The sequence below is a fragment of the Pelodiscus sinensis genome, chromosome 30 (genome assembly GCF_052426305.1).
Source record: "Pelodiscus sinensis isolate ZL-2025 chromosome 30, ASM5242630v1, whole genome shotgun sequence".
Taxonomy (NCBI): domain Eukaryota; kingdom Metazoa; phylum Chordata; order Testudines; family Trionychidae; genus Pelodiscus; species Pelodiscus sinensis.
The window spans coordinates 6,995,887-7,022,285 of record NC_143081.1 but is presented as its reverse complement, the minus strand read 5'-3'; the positions used below and the strand labels follow the sequence as shown (position 1 = coordinate 7,022,285).

Below are 26,399 nucleotides of genomic sequence, written 5' to 3'. Positions count from 1 at the left end.
GTAAGCAGTGTAAGGGCTTTCTTGTTGGCAACATTGACAGTCATTTATCTTTTATGGACAGCCTTAGCCCGAATCCTCAGAGTATATTTTTTATGATTTCGAATGCACGCAGGAGACTGGGTTGCACACCCCCAATTACATTTTTGCTATGGCCGTAAAACCAGAAAAATCCTGGGAATTTAAGGGTAGTGAGTGTCTCTCTATGTTCGTTAAGACATTTATTGGCAAAGAGTTCCTTGACAACACATTCATAGCACACAATTCCAAAGGTTACGATGTGTACTTAGTCGTGAGACAGCTACTGAAGGAAAAGATGTGCCTAGAACTGATCACTCAGGGTAGTAAACTAATGTGTGTGAAAGTTAAGGCCATGGGCATTTGTTTTATAGACTCATTAAACTTCTTGCCCATTAGGGCGTCATGGGAAGCTCTTAGAAGGGTCACATGACCCACTTCTGGGCGGGTCATCCGATCCTGGAACTGCCCCCCGATTGGTCAAAGCGGCTCATGGGGTGGTCCCACATGGGGGGAAAAAACCCTTCCTGATTGGTAGAGGGAGGCAGGGCGAGTCCTCAGAGGGGTCACATGACACCCCTTATTTCCAGTCACCTGTCCCTCTTGACCCCAGATGTATTACCACCAAGGGCGAGACTTCCGGTGACAGGGGAGACGGGACTGCCGGGGTAGGGGGCGGAGCTAACATTTGATTGATGGTAGGGCCCTTGTACTACTTGGGGAACCTGCCAAGATTGGGGTTGTGATCCCCATGGTAAGTGGTGCTCCTGGACGGGGCTGACATGTCCCTGAAAAAGGCAGAGAAGGGAGTGCTCCCATGCAATCCTTGCTGGAAGACACCTCTCCTGCAGCTTCCACTGGTCGATAACAGGGACCCGTGGCCAGTAGAAGCTGTGGGCTCGGTGCCTGTCAGAGTGGGGCAGAACATGGCACCATGGAGCCATCACTGTACACGCCAGCTGCTTTCAGGAGTGCGGCAGAGCTAGGACAGGCACAAGCTGCCTTAACTCTACTGCTCCACCAAACAGAAGCCGTCTCAGTGGGCTTACCAACCATCAGTACATGTATGAACAGTTCATACAAAATTAGCCTCAATTGGACATGTCCATAAAGTCCATAAAATATGTAGGTGGCCGTAAATTTCATAAAAGCACAATACAATTGCAAAAACCAGCAATTCTTCTACAGCAATTACATTTCCTCTGTGCTGCTTCAGCCTTTGTAGTGCAGAGCAGCAGAAATTAGACCTTTTAGTTGTTTATTTAGGTCAATGGTTATTTAGGTGCATTAGGAGGAGCGTGGCCAGCAGATCCAGAGAAGTGATTATTCTCCTTTATTCAGCTCTGGGGAGGCCACAACTGGAGGATTGTGTCCAGTTCTGGGCCCCCCACTACAGAAAGGATGTGGACGCATTGGAGAGGGGCCAGCAGAGGGAGACGAAAATGATTCCGGGGCTGGGGCACAGGACCTACGAGCAGAGGCTGAGGGAGTTGGGTTTGTTTAGTCTGCAGAAGAGAAGAGTGAGGGGGGATTTGGTAGCAGCCTTCTGTGATGGCACGTTGGGGTCCCCTGTCTCCTGCACCCCGAAATGGCACGAACAGACTCCACCAGCCAGTAGAATGGAGATAGTTTATTGCTTCTCCAGGATATAGCACAGCACAGATGTAATCTGGTTACAGGAACTGGGGCTAGGAGGCCTCAGTGCCCCCCCTTGAGATGGGGGAGTCCCAGCCCCCCTCCCCAGCTCCTTCTCCCTTGCTTTCCAGACAAGAACTAACTCAATCTCCTCCAGCCCTGCCCCCCAGCCAGGGCAGCATTCACCTTCCTTAATTCCTCTCCATGGGGGTTAGCTGGTCGGACCGGTTGAGGGCTCCCTTGGCATAATGACGCATCCCTGTCCTTCTGGGCTGTGGTACCCATCCCTGTCCTTCTGGGCAGCCAGTGGGGTTACCACAGACCCATAGAAACCAGCAAGTTCCCTCCCACTACGTCACACCTTCAACTCCCTGAAGGGAGGTTCCAAAGAGGCTGGAGAGAGGCTGTTCTCAGTAGTGACAGATGGCAGAACAAGGAGCAATAGTCTCAAGTTATAGTGGAGGGGGGTGTCTAGATTGAGTATAAGGAAAAACTCTATTTTCTAGGAGGGTTGTGAAGCACTGGGATGCAGAGGCCCAGGGCAGCACAATTTTGCCGTCCCCCCCCCCCTTTGACATGGCGCATGCGTGGGGCCTTTGGTAGCATGGGACCCAGGACAGCCGCCCCGCTTGCCCTGCCTTAAATCTGCCGCTGCTGGGATGGGTTCCCTAGGGAGGTGGTGGAACCTCCATCCCTAGAGATTTTTAAGTCCCAGCTTAACAAAGCCCTGGCTGGGTTGATTTAATTAGGATTGGTCCTGCCTTGGGCAGGGGGCTGGACTTGATGACCTGCTGAGGTCTCTTCCAGCTCTATGGTTCTATAATTCTATGACAGGCCTGACAAGTACACCATCAAGCACAGACTGGAGCACCCTCCTCTGAGTTCCAGGAAATATCTCCCAACCACTCCAGAGCCAGCTAATGGGCAGCTAATGGGAGCCAGGACTCCTGGGTGCTTTCCCATGAATCAGAAATCAGAACATGAACCTGTAGGAGAGCATTTTAGCCTTTCTGGCCCCTCGATCATAGGTTTAAAGGTAGCCATTCTTCTACAAAAGGATTTCACTAGCCAATTGCAGAGACAGTCTGTAGAATCTCAAATTGACAGATTTGGTACCGTTACCCTGGGCTTGAACAAAAACATTAACTGGTTAACGCACTACAAAGCTCATTTCCCCTGCCTTTGATATTTGCATTTTCACATCAAAAGCAATGAAAGGGACACATTCAGCCTCGTTACGGCACTTCATGAACACAGGTCCTACAATTGACAGGAAACAACTTTTGCTGTACTATTTACCATACAATCTGTTGTTTCCGCTCCAACACACCAATGAAGGCCCTGATGTCAGACCTGACAGCAGGACAGTGCGTACTGATCAGTAAGTTGGTCAGTTAGAGGGCACTGCTGTGGTTAGATCATTTCAATGCCCACTCTCAGCCTCCAGCCCTGCCGCTTCATACATGAGGATCATAAGGAGATGGATCAGGCAATGGCATCTTAATCATTCCCCTGGCCCCTCCAATATGCCATAGAGGGATAATCCCCTGCCTCCTGCTGGATAACATATAGGCATGAATAGGGTTGGGTTTCAGAGGTGCAGGGAATTTCCCATGGAAACGTCTCTTGGCCTCTAGCCCACAAAAGCTTATGCCTAGAGACATTTGTTAGTGTCTATGGTTGCTGAAGGTGCCTCCTTGCTTTCAGAGACACAGCCCAATGTGGTGACCCCCTCTGAAACTTACACGAACAGCCACAGAACAAGGCTGCTCAAAAGAGCCACGAACAAGTCCACCCAACGTGGCCACTCTTCAGAGAGGAGCACTGCTTTTGAGCCCTCAACATGGCCAAGAACATGGCTGACCAACGGACACAATCCAGGGGAATGAATGTGGCTGCCTTGTGCCTCGGCCCTCTGGGAGAGTCCAGTCCCTGCAAGACCATCCAGCTCTCAGCCAGTCTGCCCAGAGGGGGTGGCATCTCCAGACTCCCAAGGGCCCTCCCTGTCTGCAGATGGCTCCATAAGTACCAGGGGTTGGGCCATTAGCAATGGAGGGGTGATGGAAACCAAGTCAAGCCCTGTTAACCCTGGCCACCTTCTGACCCGATATCCCAGCCCCATATCGTATCTGAAGTTCCTGGCCTAGCACTCACTCATTTCTGAGCGGAGGCTCCTCCGGATGCTGAGGTGAAACAGGAGGCTCTGGAGAGAGAGCAGAGATCAGGGCTGAGTACGTCGAATTCTGGGCACCAGCTCCACATCCCCTACCATGCCCTGTCCCGTCTGACCCCTCCCATTTCTAATCCCACAGATCCCCTTCCCCAGCCTTCACTGAGCATAAATCCCCCATCTGGAGAGGTGAGCGAAGGGCTCCCCCTGCTCCTCACCTGCACGGCCCCCTGTGATGCCGGCGAGAGGAGGTTTCACTTCTACAAAGACAATGTCAGGTTTGCTCCTGGGGAAGCAGAGTCAGAGATCAGCACCACGGAGAGCAGCACCAGCATCCCATGGGCCAGTCTGAACAACACCGGGGAATTCACCTGTGGGTACGAGGAGAACATGAGTGGGAGGTGGATCCCGTCCCTCAGGAGCCAGGCTGTGACCGTCACTGGGAAAGTCACAGTGTCAGGTGAGGTGGCTCTTGGGTGCTAATGTCTCCTTACAGAAATTCACCTTCTTAATTCCCACATGCTCTTACCCAGATCTTTTGATGGACTGTTGAGGCCAGGGCAGGGCACAGGTGGGCTGGGGGATGTGCAGAGAGGAGAAGGACAAACACAGAAGTGGGAAGAATCAGGGGTCAGTGTAAGAGAGAAGGGCTGGGGGTGGGATTCACATCTCAGCGAGATGGCTTGTGAGCTCCGGGGGAGTTTGCCGTGAGCTTTAGAGGCAGGGATACACAGACATCACACCCATTGCTCTCAGAAGTGACACCTACCTGCTGATTCCACCCACGCTTCTCTTCTCTCTGCAGCTCCCAGCTTCCTCTGGGCCCGGGAGCTGGCTGTGGGCGGCTCCTTCTTCCTTATCAACGGCCTCATCTTCCTCGTTTTCCACTGCTGCTTGTAGACAAAAGTCACTGGATTCTTCTGAGAAGGGCCATCCAGCACACCTGTCGCTGACTGTCAGACTTATCAGGGAGCCCACTTTCTCTGGATCCTCAGGGCTGGGACACCCAGGTTTCCACACCCTGATCTCTAGACCGGAGCAACTCAGCCAGAATAAAACCAGAGGGTTTATGGTGCATCTGAAACCAGCATAGGAACTCTCAGGCCTGTAGGCCTGGTCTCCCTCAGCCCAGCACACCAGTCTCCCCTGCAGCCAGGTGGGCTCTGCCTGCTGCCTCTGCCCCATCCAGATGTCCCCTTCTCCTTCCAACCAAGTCTCTGATATTGCCCCCAGCATCCTCGCCCCTTTCCTTTGTCTTCAGTCCAGCTAAACAGGGTCACTTGGGCCCCTTTCTTCTCCGCCTCTCCTCTCCCCTGCCCTTTCTTCCTCCCAGGCTAGAACCAGCTAGGCAGGTCACCAGGGTCCTCTGCAGAGGCCATTGTCCTCCCACTAGCCATAAATGGCTGAGCCATCTGAGCTGGGCCTCCCCGTCAGCAGGTCACCAGTCGCTGGGGTCTCTGTTCTCCAGACTCATGTCTGGGATCTCCAGTTCTGTGCTGACCACTGAACAGCAAACTTCCTTGTGAAAGCAGTAACACCCAGGGACACTGGGGGTCTCTCTTCTGCCTGCCAACCCTTCCGAAACCCCTGAGATCTCCTGCTTCATCACACCAGTGTCTTGTCAGGGATCATGGAAAGCTGATGACCCCGGCTATGACGATCCCTGTGTGACATACGTATGGCGTGTACACAGGCACGTATGTAGACACTGGATCTATATTCTGGAGGTGCTTAATAAAAAAACCAACACTGGACAAAGGGATGTGGGTTTGCACATCTGCATGGATCAAATAGCATGGCCTGTACACAACCGGCATGTCTGGTGCTAGCTGCTGCCCAGTCTGTGGGTACGAGGTAAGAACAGACACGCTCCTACCTGGAAATAGACCAGCTCATGGGTTACGTTCCTTTTACTCTACAAAGCGATTCAACGTCAAAGACAGTATTTAGCAGCTAGGTGCTGGGATACACTTGCAAGTTGCTGCCTGCGTTAATCTCGCGGATACTGGCAGTGCCCTGTGTTTCAATGGGATAGTTCAGTGTTTGCTCTGTCGCTATAAACACTCCCAGTTTGGTGGGAAGTGGGACCAAGTGTGCAATATGCATTTGTACCAGAAGGGGCTTCTTCCTGCCCAGCAGCAGGAGGCCCAGAGACACCAGACAGACGATTGTGGCACATCACAGAGCAAAATGCTTAGTTGACTGTGTCCCCCACTGATGAAGAGGACCATCCAGGGGACTCTGTGCCTCCAGGGGAAGGCTGGTGCAGCGCATCGGGACTTCACATTTCTCACTCTCTTGCTGAACTCATCATGCCATAGAACCTGCCATCAGGTGGGCGGGGCCTGCCCTGGTTCAGACAGACTGCGATGAAGTTTTTTATGGTGGATGCTGGGCAGGACCAGCGGTGGGGGGGGGAGGGGCGTTGACCCAGGGCTGGTGATTGAAAAGGTCCTGGGCTCTGAGCACTTTAAACTGGTGGTTTCCATTCTTATTTATACCCTGGACCAGCAAACCCATTCACAAACATTTGGTGGACCAGTAACATTGTATTTGCATATTGATTATGCAAATAATGAATATGCAAATAACATGTTGCCAGTGTAACTAGCCCCAACCCAGCCCCTTGTTCCCCAGTGTTTTATACCCTTTGACCCCCCCACACCTGAGCCCTTTCACCCTTTAACATCTGACTCCTACAGCCCCTGCCAACACCCTCTTGCTCCATGACCCCACCATGCCCCCTCCTGACACCCCTTTGCCCTTTGACACCACCCCAGACCAGCACTCCCCAGAGTGGGGCTGCCACCTCTAGGGCGCATGGTCGTTATTTCCAGTGGGCGGTGCGCATGATCCCTCCTTCCCCTCCCCAAGCGAGGATGCAGGGCCAGGCTGCCATCGTAACTGGGTAGGAGCGGGGAGGAGGGAGGCACTTTCTGTTCTGCCTCCTCCTGCTGGCTCCTCAGCCCCAGCACCACAGCCGGGTAAAATCTGCAGCAACCACCGCGGCCCAGCAACGAGCTGTTTATGGTCTGGCACCAGTCCAGCAGAGCCACATCTGGGCAGCGCTGAGGGGTGGCTGGGGGAGGGGCAGCATGGTCCGTGTGATACTGAAGACTGGCCCCTCCAAGCCCTACCCTTCCAAACTGAGGCCCCGCCCTTTCCTGCAGGGCCAGAGTCAAACCCCTCCCATTGCCCAGGGCCAGGCAAAGTCTTGTCACCGGCTGTAATACAAGCTGGCCATGCCCTTCCCCATCCCCCATACATTTGTTTCATGAGAACCTCAGCCTTCTGTTTGCCTTGGCCCCAGCTCTGGTTTTACTTTGGGTTTCCTGCGATTTTGCTCAGACAGAAGATGAACCGGAGCCGCAGGGCCCAGTGTCAGTGGGACAAATGTCCCAGGAGCTGCCGTAGGCAGAGTGAGACAGGCTGATGTGGGGTTTGGTCCCATTGGGCCTGTGCCCCGGGTGCTGTCACATCCCTGAAGCTGAGCCCTCCCCGAGCGGGGCTGTTATCAGTGTCTGTCTTGCTCCGCCGGGGGGTGTCTCACCCCAACTCTGTGCTCTGCTGGGAGAGACCAGAGGTTTTGTCTCAGCAAGACAGGGTGGGAGGTGAGAGGGCGGAGAAGCGTGAAACACAACCCAGTGCTCAGGAACTGATGTTAGACCAGTTCAGACAGGAAACCAGGCCCAGAGCGTAACAAGGAGGGGAATTAACCACAGGGACAGTTCCCCAGGGCTTGTGGTGGATTCTTCAGTGCTGGAGATTTCTGAATCAAGCCTGAATGTGTTTCTCAGAATCCTGCTCTAGGTCAGAGAGAGACCAATTCAGGGAACTCCTAGGATCTGTGGACACAGGAGGTTGGACTCCAATTCACAATGATCCCTTCTGACTTTGGGATCTAGGAAATGAGAGAGAGCGAGACGGACAGATGGATGGAGAGTCAGAAAGCTGGGCCACGGTTTATTTGCCGGGGTGTGTTTCCCAGTGTGGGGGTGGAGACATGCAATGAGATGAGGTTAGTTTGTTTTCATGTCTGTGCAGGGCTCATCTCTTCCCCCTTCTTATTCCATCCTGGCCTCTCCCTCTCCGCTGACCCACCCACCCTCTGTCCTCACTCCCTCTCTGGCCCACACACACTTTTTGTAGCTCTGCTTCTCCCAGGGACTGGGCTACGATCTTCCGCTCTGCTCCTTGCCTTGTGCAGGTTTCAGACACAGGCTCTTTTCACACAACGGGCAGCAGGGCCCCAGGATTGTCCACAGCCCCAATGCAGGAGCCTGGCTGGAGCTCACAGCTGGGAATGGAGGAAGTGAGACAGACACCTGTGTGTACTGGAGATGCAAATCCAATGGTGAGATCTCCTCTAGGCACAGCAGCTCCATCGCCAGTGGAGCACAGACACCCCATCAAGTACAATGGTGGAAAACTTCATGCCTGGTATTTATGGGACACACAAGGGAAGAGACGGTTAATCCCCAAAGCTCTTTGTTACGGGGTGAACACGAACTTCTGCCTGGTGTGAGGGACTGAATCTCAGAACCGAGAACAGGGAACCGACACCTCAGCACAGACGAGGCAGGTTTCCCGGGGATGGGAAATGTCGGATTCTTTCCTTCCAGAGACGTTAAAATTGCACCCAGGTAGGAAGGCCTGGACCCAGGGGGAGGGTCTGGCTGGGTGGGGCAGAGAGGACTCATGGCTGCAGTGTCCCCTCATGGCAGGGCCTGGCACAGCACCGCTGATGACAGACCCACAGGCCCTGAGGTGATTTCTCCTCCCATGATGTGTCCCTGCAGCTGGGCCACTCCCCTGTGGAGATGAACAAAGAGACGGGAGAACTTCTCCCCACAACCCCCATCTCAGCTGGGCTGCTCCCGTTTCAGCTCTCCCGAGCCCTTCCCCAGCTGGGCTCCATCTCCAGCTGGGTCTGGCCCTACCTCCAGCTCCTGTTGCCTAGGACAGGGTCAGTCCCGTGACACGGTGAAGGTTTGGGGCCCAGGGCTACCTTGCTGTGCTACGGCTCCCTGTGCCACAGCAGAGCATACAGCGCTAGTTTAACAGGCCCCAGCAATGCCAGGCCAGTTCCCAAGTCTGCAGGGGAACGAGGGTGTCAACAGGCCTTAGCCCCTGGGGCCAGATCTCCAGTGAGTGTAAGCCTCTCTCGACTGTCCTCTGAGCCTCTGAGCCTCTCTCGACTAAATGAGTCCCAGCCCCTCCCTGAGCTACTGGTCACATGGGGCTTCTGCTTCATCCCCACTTCCCACTCCCTGTGCCCCACACCCCAGCATCTCTCCAGCCCCTGAGCCGAGTGGTGGCCTCACCTAAGGCTGGGTCTGCGTCTGCTGAGCTGAGAACCCAGCTCTCAGCCCAGAGCCACAGATGATCACCCAGACATTGAGGGAAACACCCTGGATGGATTCCCTGTGCACATGTAAAACCAGAAACCATTCCACACTCCAGATCTCTAACCTCATTCAATTCCGTGCATGGTGTTCATGGGCCATGAAAGGAAAGCGAAATAAATCTTGGTCACGGGGCAAATGGGAATCTCTGCTTGGTGGGAGGAATTGAAATTCACAGCGCTCAGACTAGAGAGCAGGAAGCCAAAGCCACAGCAGCGGCCCGGCTGGTGACTAAGTGGCTCCCTCACAATGATCAGAAAATGTCGGATTCTTTCCCTCCAGAGATGTGAAAATGACACCTGGGTAGGAAGGTGTGAGCCCAGGGGCAGGGTCTGGCTGAGTGGGGAAGTGGGGACTCACGGCTGCAGCCCCCTCAGTTTAAAGACTCTCCCCTGTGGGGATAAACAAAGAGATGGGAGAGCTTCTCCCCACAGCCCCATCTCAGCTGAGCTGCCCCCTTTCTCCCCCCACCAGCTCTTCCTCAGCCTGGCCCAGCTCCAGCTCCCCAGAGTGGGATCAGTCCCATTACATGAGGTCGGTGTCTGGGGACTGGAAACTCTCCCCACGCCCCACTGTCAAGCCCAGGAAATGGGCAGCTCCCTCCCCCACACTCTGCCTCACACAGCAGCTGTCTCCAGCCAGAGCTGAGTGGTGGCCACGCCTGAAGCTGTGACGTCCCCTGCTGAGCCAAGAACCCAGCTCCCAGGCCAGAGCGACCGGCTCAGCATGGAGCTAACTCGCCTTCTGCCTCTGCTGGGTGAGTGCTTGGCCTCAGCCCCCCCCCACCCCACAGCCCATCTGTGTCTGTCTGTCTGCCTGGAGAGTCCCCTCTCCCAGCTCTGCATCCCCAGATCCCTCACCCCCTCTCTGCTCTTCTCTTCCAGCCTCTCTCCAGAGTCTCCCCAGGCCGGTGTCCCCCGCAGGTAACGGCATCTCCTGGCATCCCTGAGATGCTGGCGGTGGGGTGGGGGAGGATAGAGGGGTTCTGTCAGTGGGGCTGGGATCCGGATCCTCTCACACCATGGTGTTGGGAATTGCAAGGAAGGGGGGATCATCCCCTGATGTCCCCGTGACTTCCCCTGACATCCAGAGGGGTGGAAGAGCGACTCCATCTGATGCCTGCTGGGAGGGTCTGTTTGGTGGGTCCCAGCCCAGGTCACAGGGGAGAGGATGCCCCCATCCCCATGGGCACTGCCCAGCCCCTCATTGGCAGCCTCAGCAGAGAGAGAGAGAGCTGGGCGGGCCATGGAGACCCACCCCTGTGGAGCTCTCTGCCCCAGCTCTCAGATCAGAGGGCTGAGGGCCAAGGCCAGACACCCAGCCCCATGCAGCAGGGCAGTAAACGCAGGTTCTGCAGAGACTCCTGAGGAAACGTGATGGGTGGAAAAACTCCCCCTTCTCTCCACCACATCCGCCAGAGCTTCCTCATTTCTAGTCAGCGCCTTTTACCTACTGCTGGGCAGGGCTGATGGTCACATGACAGATTCTCCTGCTCACTTATTCCTCTGCCCCTGGATGGAGACTCTGGGTGACTGTCCTGATGGAAATGGGGGTGTTGGGATCGATCCATTTTCAACAACATCCCTGCCCCCTCTGTTTGCACCCCACATTCCCCCAGAATGGAGAGTGTTGGGATCTTGGGGGTCCCAAGTGGAGGAAGGGCCCTTCCACCTCCCACAAATGAGCTCACCCGCTTCCTCTGGATGGAGAGAGAGGGGATCTGGTGGTTCCGAGTCACATGGACGATCCTTGCTGCCCTATGTGGACATCTGCAGAGCCCCTGCCCTTGTCCCTGAATTGCCCCATGGCACAGTCTGGGTTCCCTCCATCACCCTGCCATCTCCTGCCTCTATGGGATGGGGAGCAGCTGACGGAGAGTTAGTGGAGATCAGGGGTGCAGGGAGCAGGCTGTGGGAAGGGAGTGAAGTTGGACAGATGGAGGGAGCTGGAATTTGTCCAGTGACACGGAGGGCGGGTGTGATGTAGTGGGGTACCTTGCTGGTTGCTATGCTGGGCAGTGGGCTGTGTGTGACCTCCACTGGCAGCTGTTTGTAGCATGGTCCAGCAGGACAGGGGATGAGTCATTATGCAAGGAGCTCCCAACCTGTCCAACAAGTTGGTTTTCCAGGGAGAGAGACAAAGGAAGGGAGGTCGAGTGCAGCCCGGGCTGGGGAGGCAGGGCTGGAGGAGAGTTTTAGTTTCTGTCTGGAATCATGGAGGAGGCAGCCTAGGGAAGGGGCTGGAATTTAGGGGCCCAGTCTCCCCCATCTCAAGGGGGGCTGAGGCATCCTAGGCCTGCCCTGTAACCAGATTACATCTGTGCTGTGCTGTATCCTGGAGAAGCAATAAACTCCCTCTGTTCTACTGGCTGGTGGAGTCTGTTCTTGCCACTATGGGGGTGCAGGAGTCAGGGAAACCCCAACGCGCCGCACAGCGGGTCCATCTTAGAGAAAGACAGTCCAGGAGCTGTTTAACAACACAGAGAAGGGTCGGGGGGACGTGGTCTCTGTCTAGAAGCTCCTATCTGGGGATTAATCAACAGCTCAGTTGCAAACACAACCCAGTGCCTGGGAGCTGGAGCCAGACAAACTCAGGCTGGAAATAGGGGGCATTTTCACGGTGGGGGAATTAACCAGGGGGACACTTCCCAAAGCTCTGGGGTGGATTCTCCAGCGCTGATGATTTCTGAATGAAGCCTCAATGTGCTTCCCGGGGATCTGCTCTGGGTGACAGAGGGACCATCCAGGGCAATCCCAGGGGCTGGGTGACACACGGGTTGGACTCCATGAGCACAATGGGCCCTTCTGGCCTGGGATCTCGGAAAAGGGCCCGGAATGAGGTTTATTTGCCATGGTGTGTGGGAATGGGGTCAGGGCAGTGAGGTGAGGCTGGTTTGTGTTCCTGTCTGCCCAGGACGGATCTTTTACCCCTTCTCCCTTCTCCTCATTCCATCCTGGCATCTCCCTGCCCACTGACCCCGTGTCTCTGTTCCAGATCCCCTGCCAGCCCCCAGCCTCTCTCTGGACCGCAGCTACCGAGTCTATCTCCCAGGGGATCAGGTTAACCTCACCTGTTCAGCTCCTTCAAATGGATTGGTCTCAGGATACAGATTCTTCCTTCAAAATGAACTGCAGGAGCCCAGCACAGTCCCACACCCAAATGCAGGGGCCCGGCTGGAACTCATCGCTGAGAAAGGGAGGGCTGGGGCCTACACCTGTGCATATTGGAGACAGGAATACAGTGGAGAGATCTCCTCTAGGAACAGCAACTCCCTCTCCATCACTGTGAGAGGTGAGCCCCAGCACCCCAGCTCCTCACCTTCACCCTCTGTCTGCCCAGCCTCCCTCCCTGCATCTCAGAAAGTCCATGGTGGGACTGGGGTTCCCAGCTGCTCAGCATAGACTGGGCATTGCCAGGGCACTGCTGTGGAGAGCTCACAGCGCTGGGGTCCTGGGTGGGCATTGCCGAGGGGCACACCCTGATTTCTGTCAAAACAGGGATTGGTGTCTATCCTGTTACGCCAGACCCTGGTGGCACAACTATGTCAGCACCCCCTACGGGTCACATGTATGAGAGGGGCAGGAGCTACCCCTGGGGTGAAAGCAGCAGTGGATACAAACTCTTCTCTCAAAGCAGGGATGGAATCCCCAGAGAGACCCCTGCTGGGTGGGCCCCTTCTTCTGTATCTAACCCCAACCCTGGTTTCCAAACCCTTCTGCACCCTTCACTTCTCCCTTAGCCCTGCCCACCCAGGTACCCCACCAGGGAACCTTTGGAGGGCTGTGTGATATAGGGGCAAGGTGAGACACTGGGCGGGAGAGGCGGGGTGCAGTGGGATTTCAGTGGGGCATTTATTTTTCTATGGGAATCTCTCTGGCTAATAAATAATAATAATGGAGATTGCCTATCTCCTAGAACTGGAAGGGATCTTGAAAGGTCATGGAGTCCAGTCCCCTGCCTTCTCAGTAGGACCAAATACCAGCCCTGATGAATTTTTGCCCCAAATGGCCACCACAAGGATTGAACTCACAACGCTGGGTTTAGCAGGCCAATGCTCAAACCACTGCTCAGTGTTTCTTAAACTTTTTAAGACTGTGGAACACCAAACAATCATTTTTATGTGAAACACTAAAGGAAAATTGTTGAGGGGGGAAAAAAGAAAAAAGAAAAGATCATGGCCCCTTTAATTGCCGCATGTGCTATCCCAGCTGAGCTTCAGTCTCCACGAGGAGGGAAAGGGGGGAAAAAGGTTAAAAGAAGCCATGGCACAGAGTTTAAGAAACACTCTAGCTCCATTTAGTCAGAAGCAGCCTCCTCTTCTGCATCTCAGCCTCTTGGCCTCTCTGTGTCGCTTTTCCTCCACTGGAATCTGACCCATTGTCTTTTTCAGACCCCCCAGCAGCTCCCACCCTCACCTTGAGCCACCCGCACCAGCTGCACCTCGCTGGGGAATCCGTGCAGCTAACATGTTCTCCTCCCAGTGGCGATGAGGCAGTTACAAGATTTCAATTTACCAAGGAGGGGAGAAGGATCTTCCCACCTGTTGTCCCACCGGGCAGCAGCTACTCTGGTGTCAGGAACTTAAAATTGAAGCCTGGGGACTCCGGGTCGTACACCTGCCGGTACTGGATACACCCGTCCGGGCGGGAGATCCAGTCACTGGAGAGTCCCCCAGTTCTCATCACTCTGACAGGTAAGTGCTGGGCTGTCCCCAGATTCCCTGGGTTGGTTTTTGCTACAGAGATGCATTCCCTGCGTGGAATCCCGGTCTTGTAGTCCATGAGATGAGTGTTGCACAAACAGAGCAGGGTGCTCACGTCCCTGGGTATAAACATACGTGTGCGCACACACACACACATCTGGTGAATGAAAGTCTGACAGTGTGGTGGTCATGCACTGGCACATAAGGGGTTAAAACCTAACCCCATATAAGGGGAAAGGGCTGGGGCAGGGAGCCAATCACAAGCAGGATAAAGTCAGCCAATCAGAGCCCTGATGGGCAGCATAAAAAGGTGGATGGTCAGGGGACACCCAGTCTCTCTTAGTCCTGGCGAGACAGGGATGCAGCTGGCTGCTAGCAGGGGGCAGGCAGGAGGAGCCAGGGGAGCTCTGACCTGACCCACTCCCAGGCTGGGGGCCCAGTGACATGGGTCTGAGGAGATACAAGGGCTGCAATGGGGCATCTAGGGCAGGAATTGGCAGCAGGTCCAACCCCCCTTGCCGATGCTGAGTGGCCAGTGCTATTTGCCCTAGTGGAAGGGAACTGGTGAAGAGCGGCTGTGGGGCAAGGTGGGCTGTTGGGTAATTGGGCTCCCTGGGAGGGGAGGAATCCAGCGTTTAGGTGCTGCTGAGGGGTAGTGCCCAGGAGCAGGCACCATAGTCTGGTGGTCAACTGATGGGTTCTCCCCAATTTTCTGCCTCTGTCCATGGATTGGGACTGTGGGGGTGAATATCCTGATGGGAATGGGTGTGTTGGGTTTTACCCATTTGTAACAACATTCCCCCCCCTACACACACACACTTTCCCCAGAAAGTGTTGGAATCAGGGGGATTGAGGTTGCTGCTGGTAACGTGGGCACAGTGAGGCACAGGGGTGCAGGGCATTTCCCATGGAAACTCCACTCCCCTGAGATGAATTTAGCCTGGTAACATCTGCCCCTGCTCCCAAATCCCTCCAGAGATCACTGCTGTCTGGGCCCCTTCTTCTGTACCTAACTGACTCCTGGGCTAGGGCTACACTGGCATGATTTTCAGGAAATGCTTAAAACGGAACAGTTTTCTGTGATAAGTATTTCCAGAAAAAGCGCATCTATATTGGCAGGATGCTTTTCCGGAAAAGCACTTTTTCCGGAAAAGCGTCCGTGCCAATGTAGACGCACTTTTCTACAAAAAAGCCCCAATCATCATTTTTGCAATCGGGGCTTTTTTGCGGAAAACTCTACTGTGATGTCTACACTGGCCCTTTTCTGGAACAGTTTTCCGGAAGAAGGACTTTTGCCCGAACGGGAGCAGCATAGTATTTCCGGAAAAGCGGCTGATTTCTTACAGTAGATTGTCAGTGCTTTTCCGGAAATTCAAGGGGCCAGTGTAGACAGCTGGCAAGTTATTCCAGAAATGCGGCTGATTTTCCGAAATAAGTGGCCAGTGTAGACACAGCCCTGGTGTCCAGACTCTTCTGCAGCCCTGTTCCTTTCCCTGAACCCTGCTCACCCCAGGTGCCTCCAGATGAAACCTGTGACCTTTGGAAGGCCGTGTAATACAGCACCACAGAGAGACACCTGACTGGGGGCAGTGAGGTTTCAGGGGGGCATTTATTTCTCTGTGGGAATCCCCCTCGTCCTCCACTTAGGCAGTAACAGCCTCCTGCCCTTTATCTCCTCCTCTCACACCCTGAATCCCTTCAGCTTTGAAATCTGACCCGTTGTCTTTTTCAGGCCCCCCAGCAGCTCCTACCCTCTCCCAGAGACCCCTGCACCAACTCTACCTCTCTGGGGAGTCTGTTCAGCTCAAGTGTTCTCCTCCCAGTGGTGATGTGGCAATTACAAAATTTCAATTCTCCAAAAACGGGGAAAGGATCTTCACACCTGGCAACACCTACTACAACATCATGAACTTAACATTGTGGTCATGGGACTCTGGATCATACACCTGCCGATACTGGACACGCTCGTCTGGACAGGAGATCCAGTCTGTGGAGAGTCTCCCTGTCTCCATCACTGTGAGAGGTGAGTGCTGGGCTGTGCTAGCTTCCACTGGTGCCTTTGTGCCATGGAGAGACATTTCCTGTGGGAATCCAGCACCTGCTGCTGATGAGATGAATGTTGCACTGACAGAGGAAGGCGCGCACCCACATCCACCCACTCACACACACACACCTGCTGAATGACAGTGCGACAAGGTGATTGTCCTGCAATGGCACATAAGGGGTTAAAACATAACTCCACATAAGGAATGAGGGCTGAGGCAGGGAGCCAATGAGAAGCAGGCTAGAGTCAGCCAATCAGAGCTCTGCTGGGCAACATAAAAAGGTGGTTGGCCAGGGGACACTCAGTTGCTCTCAAGCCCTGGAGAGAGAGGGATGCAGCTGTCTGCTAGCAGTGGTGCCTTGGACATTGGGGTGTTGCCTAAACTATATGTGCAGGTGACAGTTTTATGGCTTCACCTGTAATGTTTGCTGATCAGAAGCTGATCAGAAGTATCAGTACCAGCACACGGCTGCTTGTCCTTTGTTCTTAATGTGGTCTCACCTATCATTTTTAATCTGCATTTTTATTCAAAACATTCCTTCCTCTCACAGTTTCTCCCTCCCAAACCTGCCTGCGTGCTTATGTGCACCAGATTTCTTTTTAGGGATATGCACTGTGGAAAAAGCAGACATCACCATTTATCCTCAAGGCACAGCTTTCCAGGTTCCCCTATATACAGATGATATCAAACTGGGTGGGGTTGCAACTTCTTTGGAGGATAGGGACATAATTCAAAATGACCTTAGCAAGTTAGAGAAATGGTCAGAGGTAAACAGGATGAGGTTTAATAAAGAGAAATGCAAAGTGCTCCACTTAGGAAGGAACAATCAGTTCCATACATACAAGATGGGAAGCGACTGTCTAGGAAGGAGCATGGCAGAAAGGGATCTAGGGGTCCTAGTGGACCACAAGTTGAATATGAGTCAACAGTGTGATGCTGTTGCAAAAAAAGCAAATATGATTCTAGGTTGTATCAACAGGTGTGTTGTAAGCAAAACTCGTGAAGTCATTCTGCCACTCTACTCTGCACTAGTTAGGCCTCAGCTGGAGTACTGTGTCCAGTTCTGGGCGCCACATTTCAAGAAAGATGTGGAGAAATTGGAAAGGGTACAGAGAAGAGCGACAAGAATGATTAAAGGTCTAGAGAACATGACCTATGAAGCCAGGCTTCGTGAACTGGGCTTGTTTAGTTTGGAAAAAGGAAGATTAAGGGGGGGACATAATAGCGGTTTTCAAATATCTAAAAGGGTGTCACAAGGAGGAAGGAGAAAATTTGTTCCTCTTGGTTACTGAGGACAGGACAAGGAGTAATGGGCTTAAAGTGCAGCAGGGGAGGTTTAGATTGGACATTAGGAAAAAATTCCTAACTGTCAGGGTGGTCAAACACTGGAATCAATTGCCAAGGGAGGTGGTGGAATCTCCCTCTCTGGAGATATTTAAGAACAGGTTAGATAGACATCTGTCAGGGATGGTGTAGACGGAGCTTGGTCCTGCCTTGAGGGCGGGGGACTGGACTCGATGACCTCTCGAGGTCCCTTCCAGTCCTATTATTCTATGATTCGTCACTACCTTGGACAGCACTGTACTGGGGGCAGGCATTGGGACCAGGGGAGTAGAAGTACCTTGGACTGTGCCATTCTGGGGACAGGCAGGGGGAGCCAAGGCACCTCGGGCCTGACTCACTCCCAGGCTGGAAGCCCAGCAACATGGGCCTGAGGAGATACCACGGCTGCCTGGGGGCATCTAGTTCAGGAATGGGCAGCAGGTCCACCCCCCCCCCCTTGCCAATGCTGAGATGGGGATGGGCTGGTGTCCGAGCAAGCCAAAGAATCTGCTTTAATGCATATCAGGATTTATCAGCTGGGGTGTTACTGTCACAGAAACATCAGCTCTGAGTCCTGAAGGGCTGAATGATTACACGCCTGGACCCCACAGAGCCCAGGGCACAGCCCTGAGTGAACCCTGCTGGGCACAGGGCAGATCTTTCAGAAAACACACCCAGTGCTGGCTGGAAAATCACCAGTGTTGAAGCAGCCCTGGGCCCTGCTCTGGGTTCTAGGAGCCAGGATGGAGGCAGCCTGGTTGGATGGTGACAGTGGGGCCAGACGTGGAACAAGGGTGGAGCAGGGCAGGCACAGGCTGGGAGTGGGGCAGGAATAGGCTGGATACTGACTGCAGGAGCCTGGCAAGAAGCAGGGTCCCTCACAGCAGCAGGACGTCACAGCTGCTCAGCCAGGTCCCAGCTGGATCATTTCCTGGCTTCAGCAGTGTGTGCCCACCAGTCATGTGACCCCAAGCCCTGTGTGTTTGAACGGACCATCCTATGGGCCTTACAGGTGTGAAGAGAGAACATCAGAGACCCTGGTTCCCTCCCAGCCCTGCCTTCTAGTCCTGCTCCACCCAAAGAGCCTCCGCTTCTTACGCTGGGTCCGTGTTCACCTGTCCGGGTCTGGATACATCCACCCTGGCAGCCTCCAATGATGCAGCTGCTGATATTTGGAAGGTGCCCCCAGAACTGTGCAAAGGCCTGGGAAGAACAAAGGGGAGGCTGGGAGAAGCTGTGGGTGGGACTGGCTGAGGGGGAGGGGGTCACTGTTTACACGAATGGGGGCACTGCTTGTAAAGAGACTTCTCTGCTTCCTCCCTCCTCCTTCCAGCCCAGCCGTTGGTCCCCAAACTCACTGTGAGCCCACCGCACGGCAGCCTCCTACACGGCGAATCTGTGAACCTGACATGCTCAGTTCTCAGTGCTTCCACCCAATCCGGGATCCGGTTTTTTAAGGGTGGGCGGATAATTGACTCCAGAAAGCTCCACGAATCTTGGTCCCATGTCAGCACTTTCCTTCTGCTCTTGAATGTGTCTGAGTCAGAAGCCGGAGCATACAGCTGTGATTACTGGAAGATAGAGTCTGGGCGAGAGATCCCATCGAAGAGAACTCAACCCATCTCCATCACAGTGATTGGTAAGTGCCCCTGTCTGCCACAGGACCAACAACAGCCCCAGGGTCTTTCTGCTCCATGTACCAGCTGTGACACTGCCCAGTTTCTCAGGTCCAGGTCACGGCAATTTCAGTCCCTGTCTCTGGTCAGTGTTGCTCCCTGGGTCCATGGCTCCTGTGATGGCGCGTTGGGGGTCCCCCGTTTCCTGCACCCCGAAATGGCACAAACAGACTGCACCAGCCGGTGGAATAGAGGAAGTTTATTGCCTCTCCAGGATACAGCACAGCACAGATGTAATCTGGTCACAGAGCTGGGCTAGGATGCCTCAGGCCCCCTTGAGATGGGGGAGACTGGGCCCCTAAACTCCACCCTCTTTCCCTAGGCTGTCTCCTCCATGCTCACAGACAGCAACTAACTAACTCTCTTCCAGCCCTGCCCCCCAGCCAGGGCAGCATTCCACCTTCCTTTGTTCCTCTCCATGGGGGTGTCTGGCCACTGGTTTGCGTAGTGACTCATCCTGTTTTGCTGGGTCGTGGTACCCACAGCAGCCAGTGGGGGTTACCCCAGAGCCAGCAGCATAGAAACCAGCCAGGTACCCCCACTACGTCACAGCTCCATCTGGAGGTTCATCAGTGCTTTGCTGGTGATCTGGGGCTCCTGGCCCCCAGAAACATCTCTGCTCTCTGTCAAGCCATGGGGGGTTGGGCACCCCAACTGCAGGGAGATGCTCCCAGCTGATCAGCGAGGTGGCACCTCTGTGGTTAGCTCATTTCATTGCCTCCAGCCCTGCCACTTCCTATATGACAATCTTCCGGAGACAGGGAGTTAATGGAATCTTGCCCATTCCCCCATCAGCTCCGTACCGACATCGAGCAATAAGGCCCCGTGTCTCCTACTGGCCAATGTGCGCACAGGGCAGGGCTGAGGTACAGAGGTGCAGGGTTTTTAATACTTGAAAATGAGTTTGATTAAATTAAATTAATGGAGATTGCTTATCTCCTAGAACTGGAAGGGACCTTGAATGTTCATCAAGTCCAAACCCTGTCTTCAGAGCAGGACCAAATACTATCCCTGAAAAATGTTTTGTCCCAAATGGCCTCTGCAAGGATTGAACTCACAACCCTTGGCTTAACAGACCAGTGTTCAAGCCACTGAGCTATCCCTCCACCCCCCTCAAGCCAGTGGCCCCTCATCTCCCAGGGCTTTCCACCTGCCAGCTGTGACCCTTCTGTATCTAATGCCAGCTCTCTTTCTCTATCTACTCCTGATCCCAAACCCCGTCCCTCTTCCTGAGTCCTGATCTCCCTAGTTACTGTCTAGGAGAGCCTGGTCCCCTCACATTGGGCTGCTCCGGGGGTCACACGTCTGCAGTGTGACTAAGGAGGTGGATGGAGCGTCTCAGCTGCGTTTGCCAGGGGCTGCTCCCTCTAACCCTGAATGTGCAAAGAAAAAGGGCTCCAGGCCATGCACGTGTCTGTACATCAGAGATCCACGCTCCAGAGAGCCAGCAAGTATCCATCAGCCTGGGCGGGGTGGGGTATTGGGGTGGATTGTGTGTGTGTGTGTCACAGACTTTCTCACCAGTCCCCTCTCCTCTATGACCCTCCACCAGTTCGCCATCCTCTCACTGGGCCCCCTGGGACCATCAGTGTACCAGTGAAGCTGATCACCTTGGGGTGCTTAGCTCTTGGGATATGGGTTCTTCAGTCAGGGAAAGGACCAGACCTTCAGTGGGGTCTCCATCCAGGGCAGCACCACTGACAGCAAACAGCCAAGCCTACACTGTCTGCACTGGGTATTGGAGACTGGGTGACAGAGCCTGTCCAAACTGAGCCCTCCTGTCCTGGGGTCAGTGTTGAGTGAGACCCTATTTCCACCTGGGGGTGGTGAGACATGTGGGTCTTCAGTGGGGAGGCCCTTTCTCCATCCCTATCCAGCTGCAGCCCCAGCCATGCTCCCAGTGTCCCCTGACTTTCCCCAGCCAGGCTCCCAGCCTCCTCCCTATCCCAAACACCCACCTGACTGAGAACAAGGCTGCTATATAGACAGAGAGGGTATATCTACACTACAGCATTAACCTGAACTAACTTAATTCAAATTAGTTAATTCGAACTAAGCTAATTCAAACTAGTGCATCTAGACCTAAAAACGAGTTCAAATTAGTATTTTGCTAATTCGAACTAGCATGTCCACATTGAGTGGCCCCTGAACCGAGGTTAAGGCTGGCTGGAAGCAGTGCCAGGTTAGGACTTAGAGCATGGAGCTGCTGCCTCAGGTTAGCCGAGGGCTGTGCTTAAAGGGACCCGACCCCCACCCTGGACAGACAGTTCTCAGGGTTCCCCGCTTGCCTGTCTACCTCGATGAGGGACAGCAAAGCAGTCCTGGCTTGGAGTGCCCTGAGTGCCCTCACTCGGCACATCACAGCACTCGGCCATCAGCCCGGCTGCACTTGCCGCAGACTGGCATCCGGGGGGGTGTCCATCGGGGGCTGTCAGGATCCAGGAGGCCCTGCAGGAGAGCTTCCACCCCGAGGAGCCCACAGAGCCACCCCAGTCCTCCCCATGGGGGGCTCGTACCCCATTCTTCCCTCACCTCCTTCCACTTACCCCTCCCTAGCCCCCCTTCCTGATGTAAAAAAGGACATGTGTGGTCAAAAATAGAAACTCTCTTTATTTAACAAAACTGGGGGCAAAAGGGGGGGGATGAACCTCTGGGGAGACTGGGAAAAGGAGGTGGGAGAGGGGAAGAGAGAGGGTGGTAGAGGGGAGAGGGAAACCTGGGAGGAGGGAGCTGGAAGGGGGAAGCCAGGGGAAGAGGGGATGTATAAAACTATGGTACACCATATCTTCAGTTCTGTGTACAGATGTGGTCTCCTCACCTCAGAAAAGATGTTTTGGCCTTGGAAATGGTTCCGAAAAGGGCAACTACAATGATTAGGGATTTGGAACAGGTCCCATATGAAGAGAGGCTAAAGAGACTGGGACTTTTCAGCTTAGAAAAGAGGAGACTGAGGGGGGATATGATAGAGGTCTATAAAAGCATGAGTGGTGAGGAGAGGGTGAATAAAGAAAAGTTCTTCATTAGTTCCCATAATATAAGGACTAGAGGACACCAAGGGTATGTCTAGACTACAGGGTTTTGTCGCCAGAAGTTTTGTCAACAGATACTGTCGACAAAGAGCGTCGACATAACAGTGTGGACACAAAGGACAGTGTAGATGCGATAATGCCTTCTATCGACAGAACTCTGTCGATAAAAGGTGTTATTCCTCGTAGAATGAGGTTTACATACGTCAACAAAACTGCTGAGATTTGTTGACATTATGTTGACATAACTCAAAAGCAGTGTGGATGCAGGTATAGATTTGTCGACAAAAGTCCACTTTTGTCGACAAAACCCTGTAGTCTAGACATACCCCAAATGAAATGAATGGGTAGCAGGCTTCAAACTAATACAAGAAAGTTCTTCTTCACAAAGCAAATAGTCAACCTGTGGAACTCCTTGCCACAGGAGGCTGTGAAGGCTAGAACTGGAACAGAGTTTAAAGAGAAGTTAGATAAAGTCATGGAGGTTGGGTCCATGGAGTGCTATTAGCCAGGGGGTACGGATGGTGTCCCTGGCCTCTGTTTGTTGAAGGCTGGAGATGGATGGCACGAGACAAATGGCTTGGTCATTTTCTTCGGTCCATCCCCTCCAGGGTACCTGGTGTTGGCCGCTGTCAGCAGACAGGCTACTGGGCTAGATGGACCTTTGGTCTGACCCAATACGGCCATTCTTATGTTCTTATGTTCTTATGTTCTAAGCTCAGGTCTCAGGGTCGGGTGTCTCACTGGACCAACTTGTTTTTCCTGCAAACCTGCTCCTGGGTTCGCATGTGGCCTTTGGTGGCCAGGCTGGCAGCTATCCTGCTCTAGACGGCTGCATTCCTGTGCCTAGTGCGGAGGTCGTGGATGTCATAGGCCTCCCCCCAAACCTCAATGAGGTCCAAAATCTCTGCACTAGACCAGTCAGGCGCCCGCCTCTTGCGACCCGGGCAGGCTCCTGGGAGTCACCAGCCTGGTCCTGGAAAGAGGCAGAGGGTTGGGTGGCAGCGGGTGGCTGGCTCGTGCTGTGCCAGGTGCAGGGTCTGCTGGCTGGGTGCTGGCAGGCTTGCACCTGGCACGGGCACCGTAGCCAGCCCGTGCCCCTTTAAGGGCTCCGGGGCCAGGAGGGGAGCAGACAAGTTTCCCTGGTGGTGCCCAGAGTGGCCACCAGGGCAGGCTGGGGAGGGCTAGCCTCCCACTAGTTCGAATTAAGTGACTACACAGCCCTTAATTCGAACTACTTAATTCAAACTAGGCTTAGTCCTCGTGGAATGAGGTTTATCTAGTTCGAATTAAGCGCATGTGTAGCGCCTATGAAAGTTAATTCGAACTAACGGCTGTTAGTTCGAATTAACTTTGTAGTATAGACATACCCTGAGGGGCCCTGTGTCACCTAAAAATCAACCCATTCACTTGGGGCTCAGTGCGCATGGCCTTTTGCCCACAGATCTTATGCCCAGTTACATTTGTTCTTCCGTAAGAGGATTCCTTTGTTTTCTGGTGACACAGACCAGCATGTCTACCCTCTGTACCCTCCAGCACAGCCAAGGACACCTTTAGCCAATATGGCTGCCTCGTGTCCAACATGGACACCCTTCGGAGAGGAGCACCACACAAGGCCACTCAACATGGCCAAGAACATAGCTGCCCAACAGACAGAGACCAGGGCACCCAATATGGCTGACTTCTGCCTCCACCCTCTGGGAACGTTGGATCCCAGCAGGACCACCCAGCACTAGGGAGGACAGATCACTAGTGTTGTGTATTGGGTTGTAGATGTAGATCTTGTTGTTATAGTAACCAAGTTAGGCCACTGGAGTCAGCCCAGCTGGTTTGGGCTTCTTCTAGTTAGTTCTGTGCTATACAGTAAAATGGACACTTGCAGCTACTCCAGCTCTCTGCCTTTCCACTGATTTCTTCCTATGCTGTGATACTCCCCACAACATAACAATCAGACTCCCATGCCCCTCCCTGTCTGCAGAGGGCTCCGTCAATACCACAGGTTCAGGGATTAGCATAAACCGAGTCACACCCTGGTAACCCTGTCCACCCGCTGATGAGAAATCCCAGCCCCACTTTGCATCCGAAGGGAGCCACCCTCAGCTCCCGGCCCAGCTCGCACTCATTTCTATGGGGAGCCCCTTCCTGAAGTGAAACAAAGGACTCTGGAGAGAGAGCACAGGTCAGTTCCGAGTATATTAAATTCTGGGCAAAATCGCCACATCCCCTCCCAGGCTCTGTCCCTACTGACCTCACTGTCACAGAGTGTGGGAGAGTCCCTGGGCCCTGCACCCCCCTCCACAGCCAGACTGACTCTCATCCGGCACGTGGAACAGAAGGGTTATTCATTGGCAGCCACACAGCGTAGCTCACACTTGCTAACACAGGGACCAGGAGCAGTCAGTGCAATCCACCATGGCGGGAGGGGGGGCCCAGAGCCACTGCCCTGGCCCCCTTCTTGCATCCTTCCCCGGCCCAGAGAGCTCACACACCCAGCAACTGCTCTCAGCCCTTTAGGCAGCCCCACCCCCTCCTTTGCTTAGATTCCAGGCAAGGTGTCACCTGGTTGCACCCCCCACCTAGGCTCAGGTTACCAGACAGCCTGGGCTATTGTTGGTATGTGCTACAATGGGGAAGCCTGGGGCAGCCTCCCTCAGTGAGAGCCACACCCAACATTCCCATCCCCAGCCAGGCACCAGTGCAGTGCCCGGGGAAACGTGGGTACAACAGAGCAGCGCAGGACAGTGGGAATCACACACAAGATAACAAAGCAAACAGAAGGAGCACAGTCCCCACTTTGTCACACCCTACCCTTTGTAATGCCCACAGATACCCTTCCCCCGCCCTCCCTGAGCATGGATCCCCCATCTGGAGTGGTGACGGACGGATTTTCCCTGCTCCTCACCTGCACGGCCCCCTGGGATGACGGCGAGAGGAGGTTTCACTTCTACAAAGACAATGTCAAGTTTGTTCCTGGTGAAGCAGCATCTGAGATCAACACCATGGGGCCCAGCACCAGCTCTGTGAAGGTCTCCGTGCTCCACATCCCATGGGCCAGTCTGAACAACACCGGGGAATTCACCTGTGGGTACGAGGAGAACGTGAGTGGGAAGTGGATCCCGTCCCCCAGGAGCCAGGCTGTGACCATCCCTGGGAACATCACAGTGTCAGGTGAGGTGGCTCTTGGGCGCTAATGTCTCCTTAGAGAAATTCACCCTCTTCACTCCCACACGTTCTTACCCAGCTCTATTGATGGACCAGTGAGGCCAGGACAGGGCACACATGGGCTGGGGGACATGCAGAGAGGAGAGGGACAGACAAAGTGTGGGGAAGAATCAGTGTGAGAGAGACGGGCTGGCGTGCGATTCACGTCTCAGCTTGACGGCTTGTGAGCCCTGGGGGAGTTTGCCATGAGTTCAGGAGGCAGGGATACACGGACATCACACCCATCGTTCTCAGCAGTGACACTTAGCTCCTGGTTCCACCATGCTTCTCTCTCTCTGCAGCTCCCAGCTTCCTCTGGGTCCGGGAGCTGGCCGTGGGTGGCTCCTTCTTCATCATCAATGGCCTCATCATCTTCCTCTCCCACTGCTGCTTGTAAACAAATGTGACTGGATTCTTCTGGGAAGGGCCCTTCCTTCTGTGGCTTGGAGTCACCCCACAAGGTGATCCTCCAGCACACCTGTCTCTCACCGTGGTCCCTGTCCGGGAGTCCACCTGCTCTGGATCCTCAGGGCCGGGACACCCAGGTATCTGCACCTTGATCTCTACACTGGCATGACTTAGCCAGAATAAAACTGGAGGGGTTTTTTTGTGCATCTGAAACCAGCATAGGAACGTTCAGGCCTGTAGGTCTGGCCTCCCTAAACCCAGCATGCCTCAGTCTCCCCTGCAGCTGGGATGCTCTGCCTGCTCTCTCTGCCTCATCCAGATGTCCCCTTCTCCTCCCACCGTAGTCTCTGATATTGCCCCCAGAAGCCTCTCCCCTGTCCTTTGTCTTTGGTCCAGCTAAACAGGGTCACCTGGCCTCCTCTCTTCTCTGCCTTTCCTCTCTTCTGCCCTTTGTTTCCCCAAGGCTGGAACCAGCTGGGCAGGTCACTGGGGTCCTCCCCAGAGCCCATTGTCCTCCCACTGGCCAGATGCAGCTGTGCCACCCGATCTGGGCCTCTCCATCAGCAGGTCACCAGTCACCGGGGTCTCTGTTCTCCAGGTTCGTGTCTGGAATCCCCAGTTCTGTGCTGACCACTGAACAACAAACCTCCTGATGAAAACAGTAACACCCAGGGACATTGGGGGTCTCTCCTCTGCCTGCCAACCCTTCAGAAACCCCTGAGATCTCCTGCTTCATCACACCAGTGTCTTGTCAGGGTTCATGGAAAGCTGATGACCCCGGCTATGACGATCC

At 54.2% G+C, this 26,399-nt stretch overlaps 2 protein-coding genes across 2 annotated transcripts in view; one reads left to right on the top strand and one right to left on the bottom strand.

Annotated features, from left to right (window-relative positions):
* LOC149521081 (Fc receptor-like protein 5) overlaps nucleotides 1-26,399 on the bottom strand; it is a 203,585-nt gene that overhangs the window by 125,741 nt on the left and 51,445 nt on the right. The window lies entirely within an intron of this gene.
* On the top strand, nucleotides 149-25,765 carry LOC149521083 (Fc receptor-like protein 5). The gene is made up of 6 exons (XM_089774139.1): nucleotides 149-338; nucleotides 3,963-4,280; nucleotides 13,616-13,918; nucleotides 15,660-15,950; nucleotides 24,824-25,165; nucleotides 25,501-25,765. Exons 1-6 carry the CDS (start codon nucleotides 149-151, stop codon nucleotides 25,593-25,595), a joined length of 1,539 nt encoding a protein of 512 aa, XP_089630265.1. The 3' UTR covers nucleotides 25,596-25,765.

What these genes read in the sequence shown, in the direction of transcription:
- LOC149521083 (XM_089774139.1), top strand. Translation starts at nt 149, where the DNA reads ATGGCCGTAAAACCAGAAAAATCCTGGGAATTTAAGGGTAGTGAGTGT. An exon ending in TGGGAAAGTCACAGTGTCAG is followed by an intron (nt 4,281 to 13,615) that starts GTGAGGTGGCTC and finishes TGTCTTTTTCAG; the next exon opens with ACCCCCCAGCAGCTCCCACC. An exon ending in AGTTCTCATCACTCTGACAG is followed by an intron (nt 13,919 to 15,659) that starts GTAAGTGCTGGG and finishes TGTCTTTTTCAG; the next exon opens with GCCCCCCAGCAGCTCCTACC.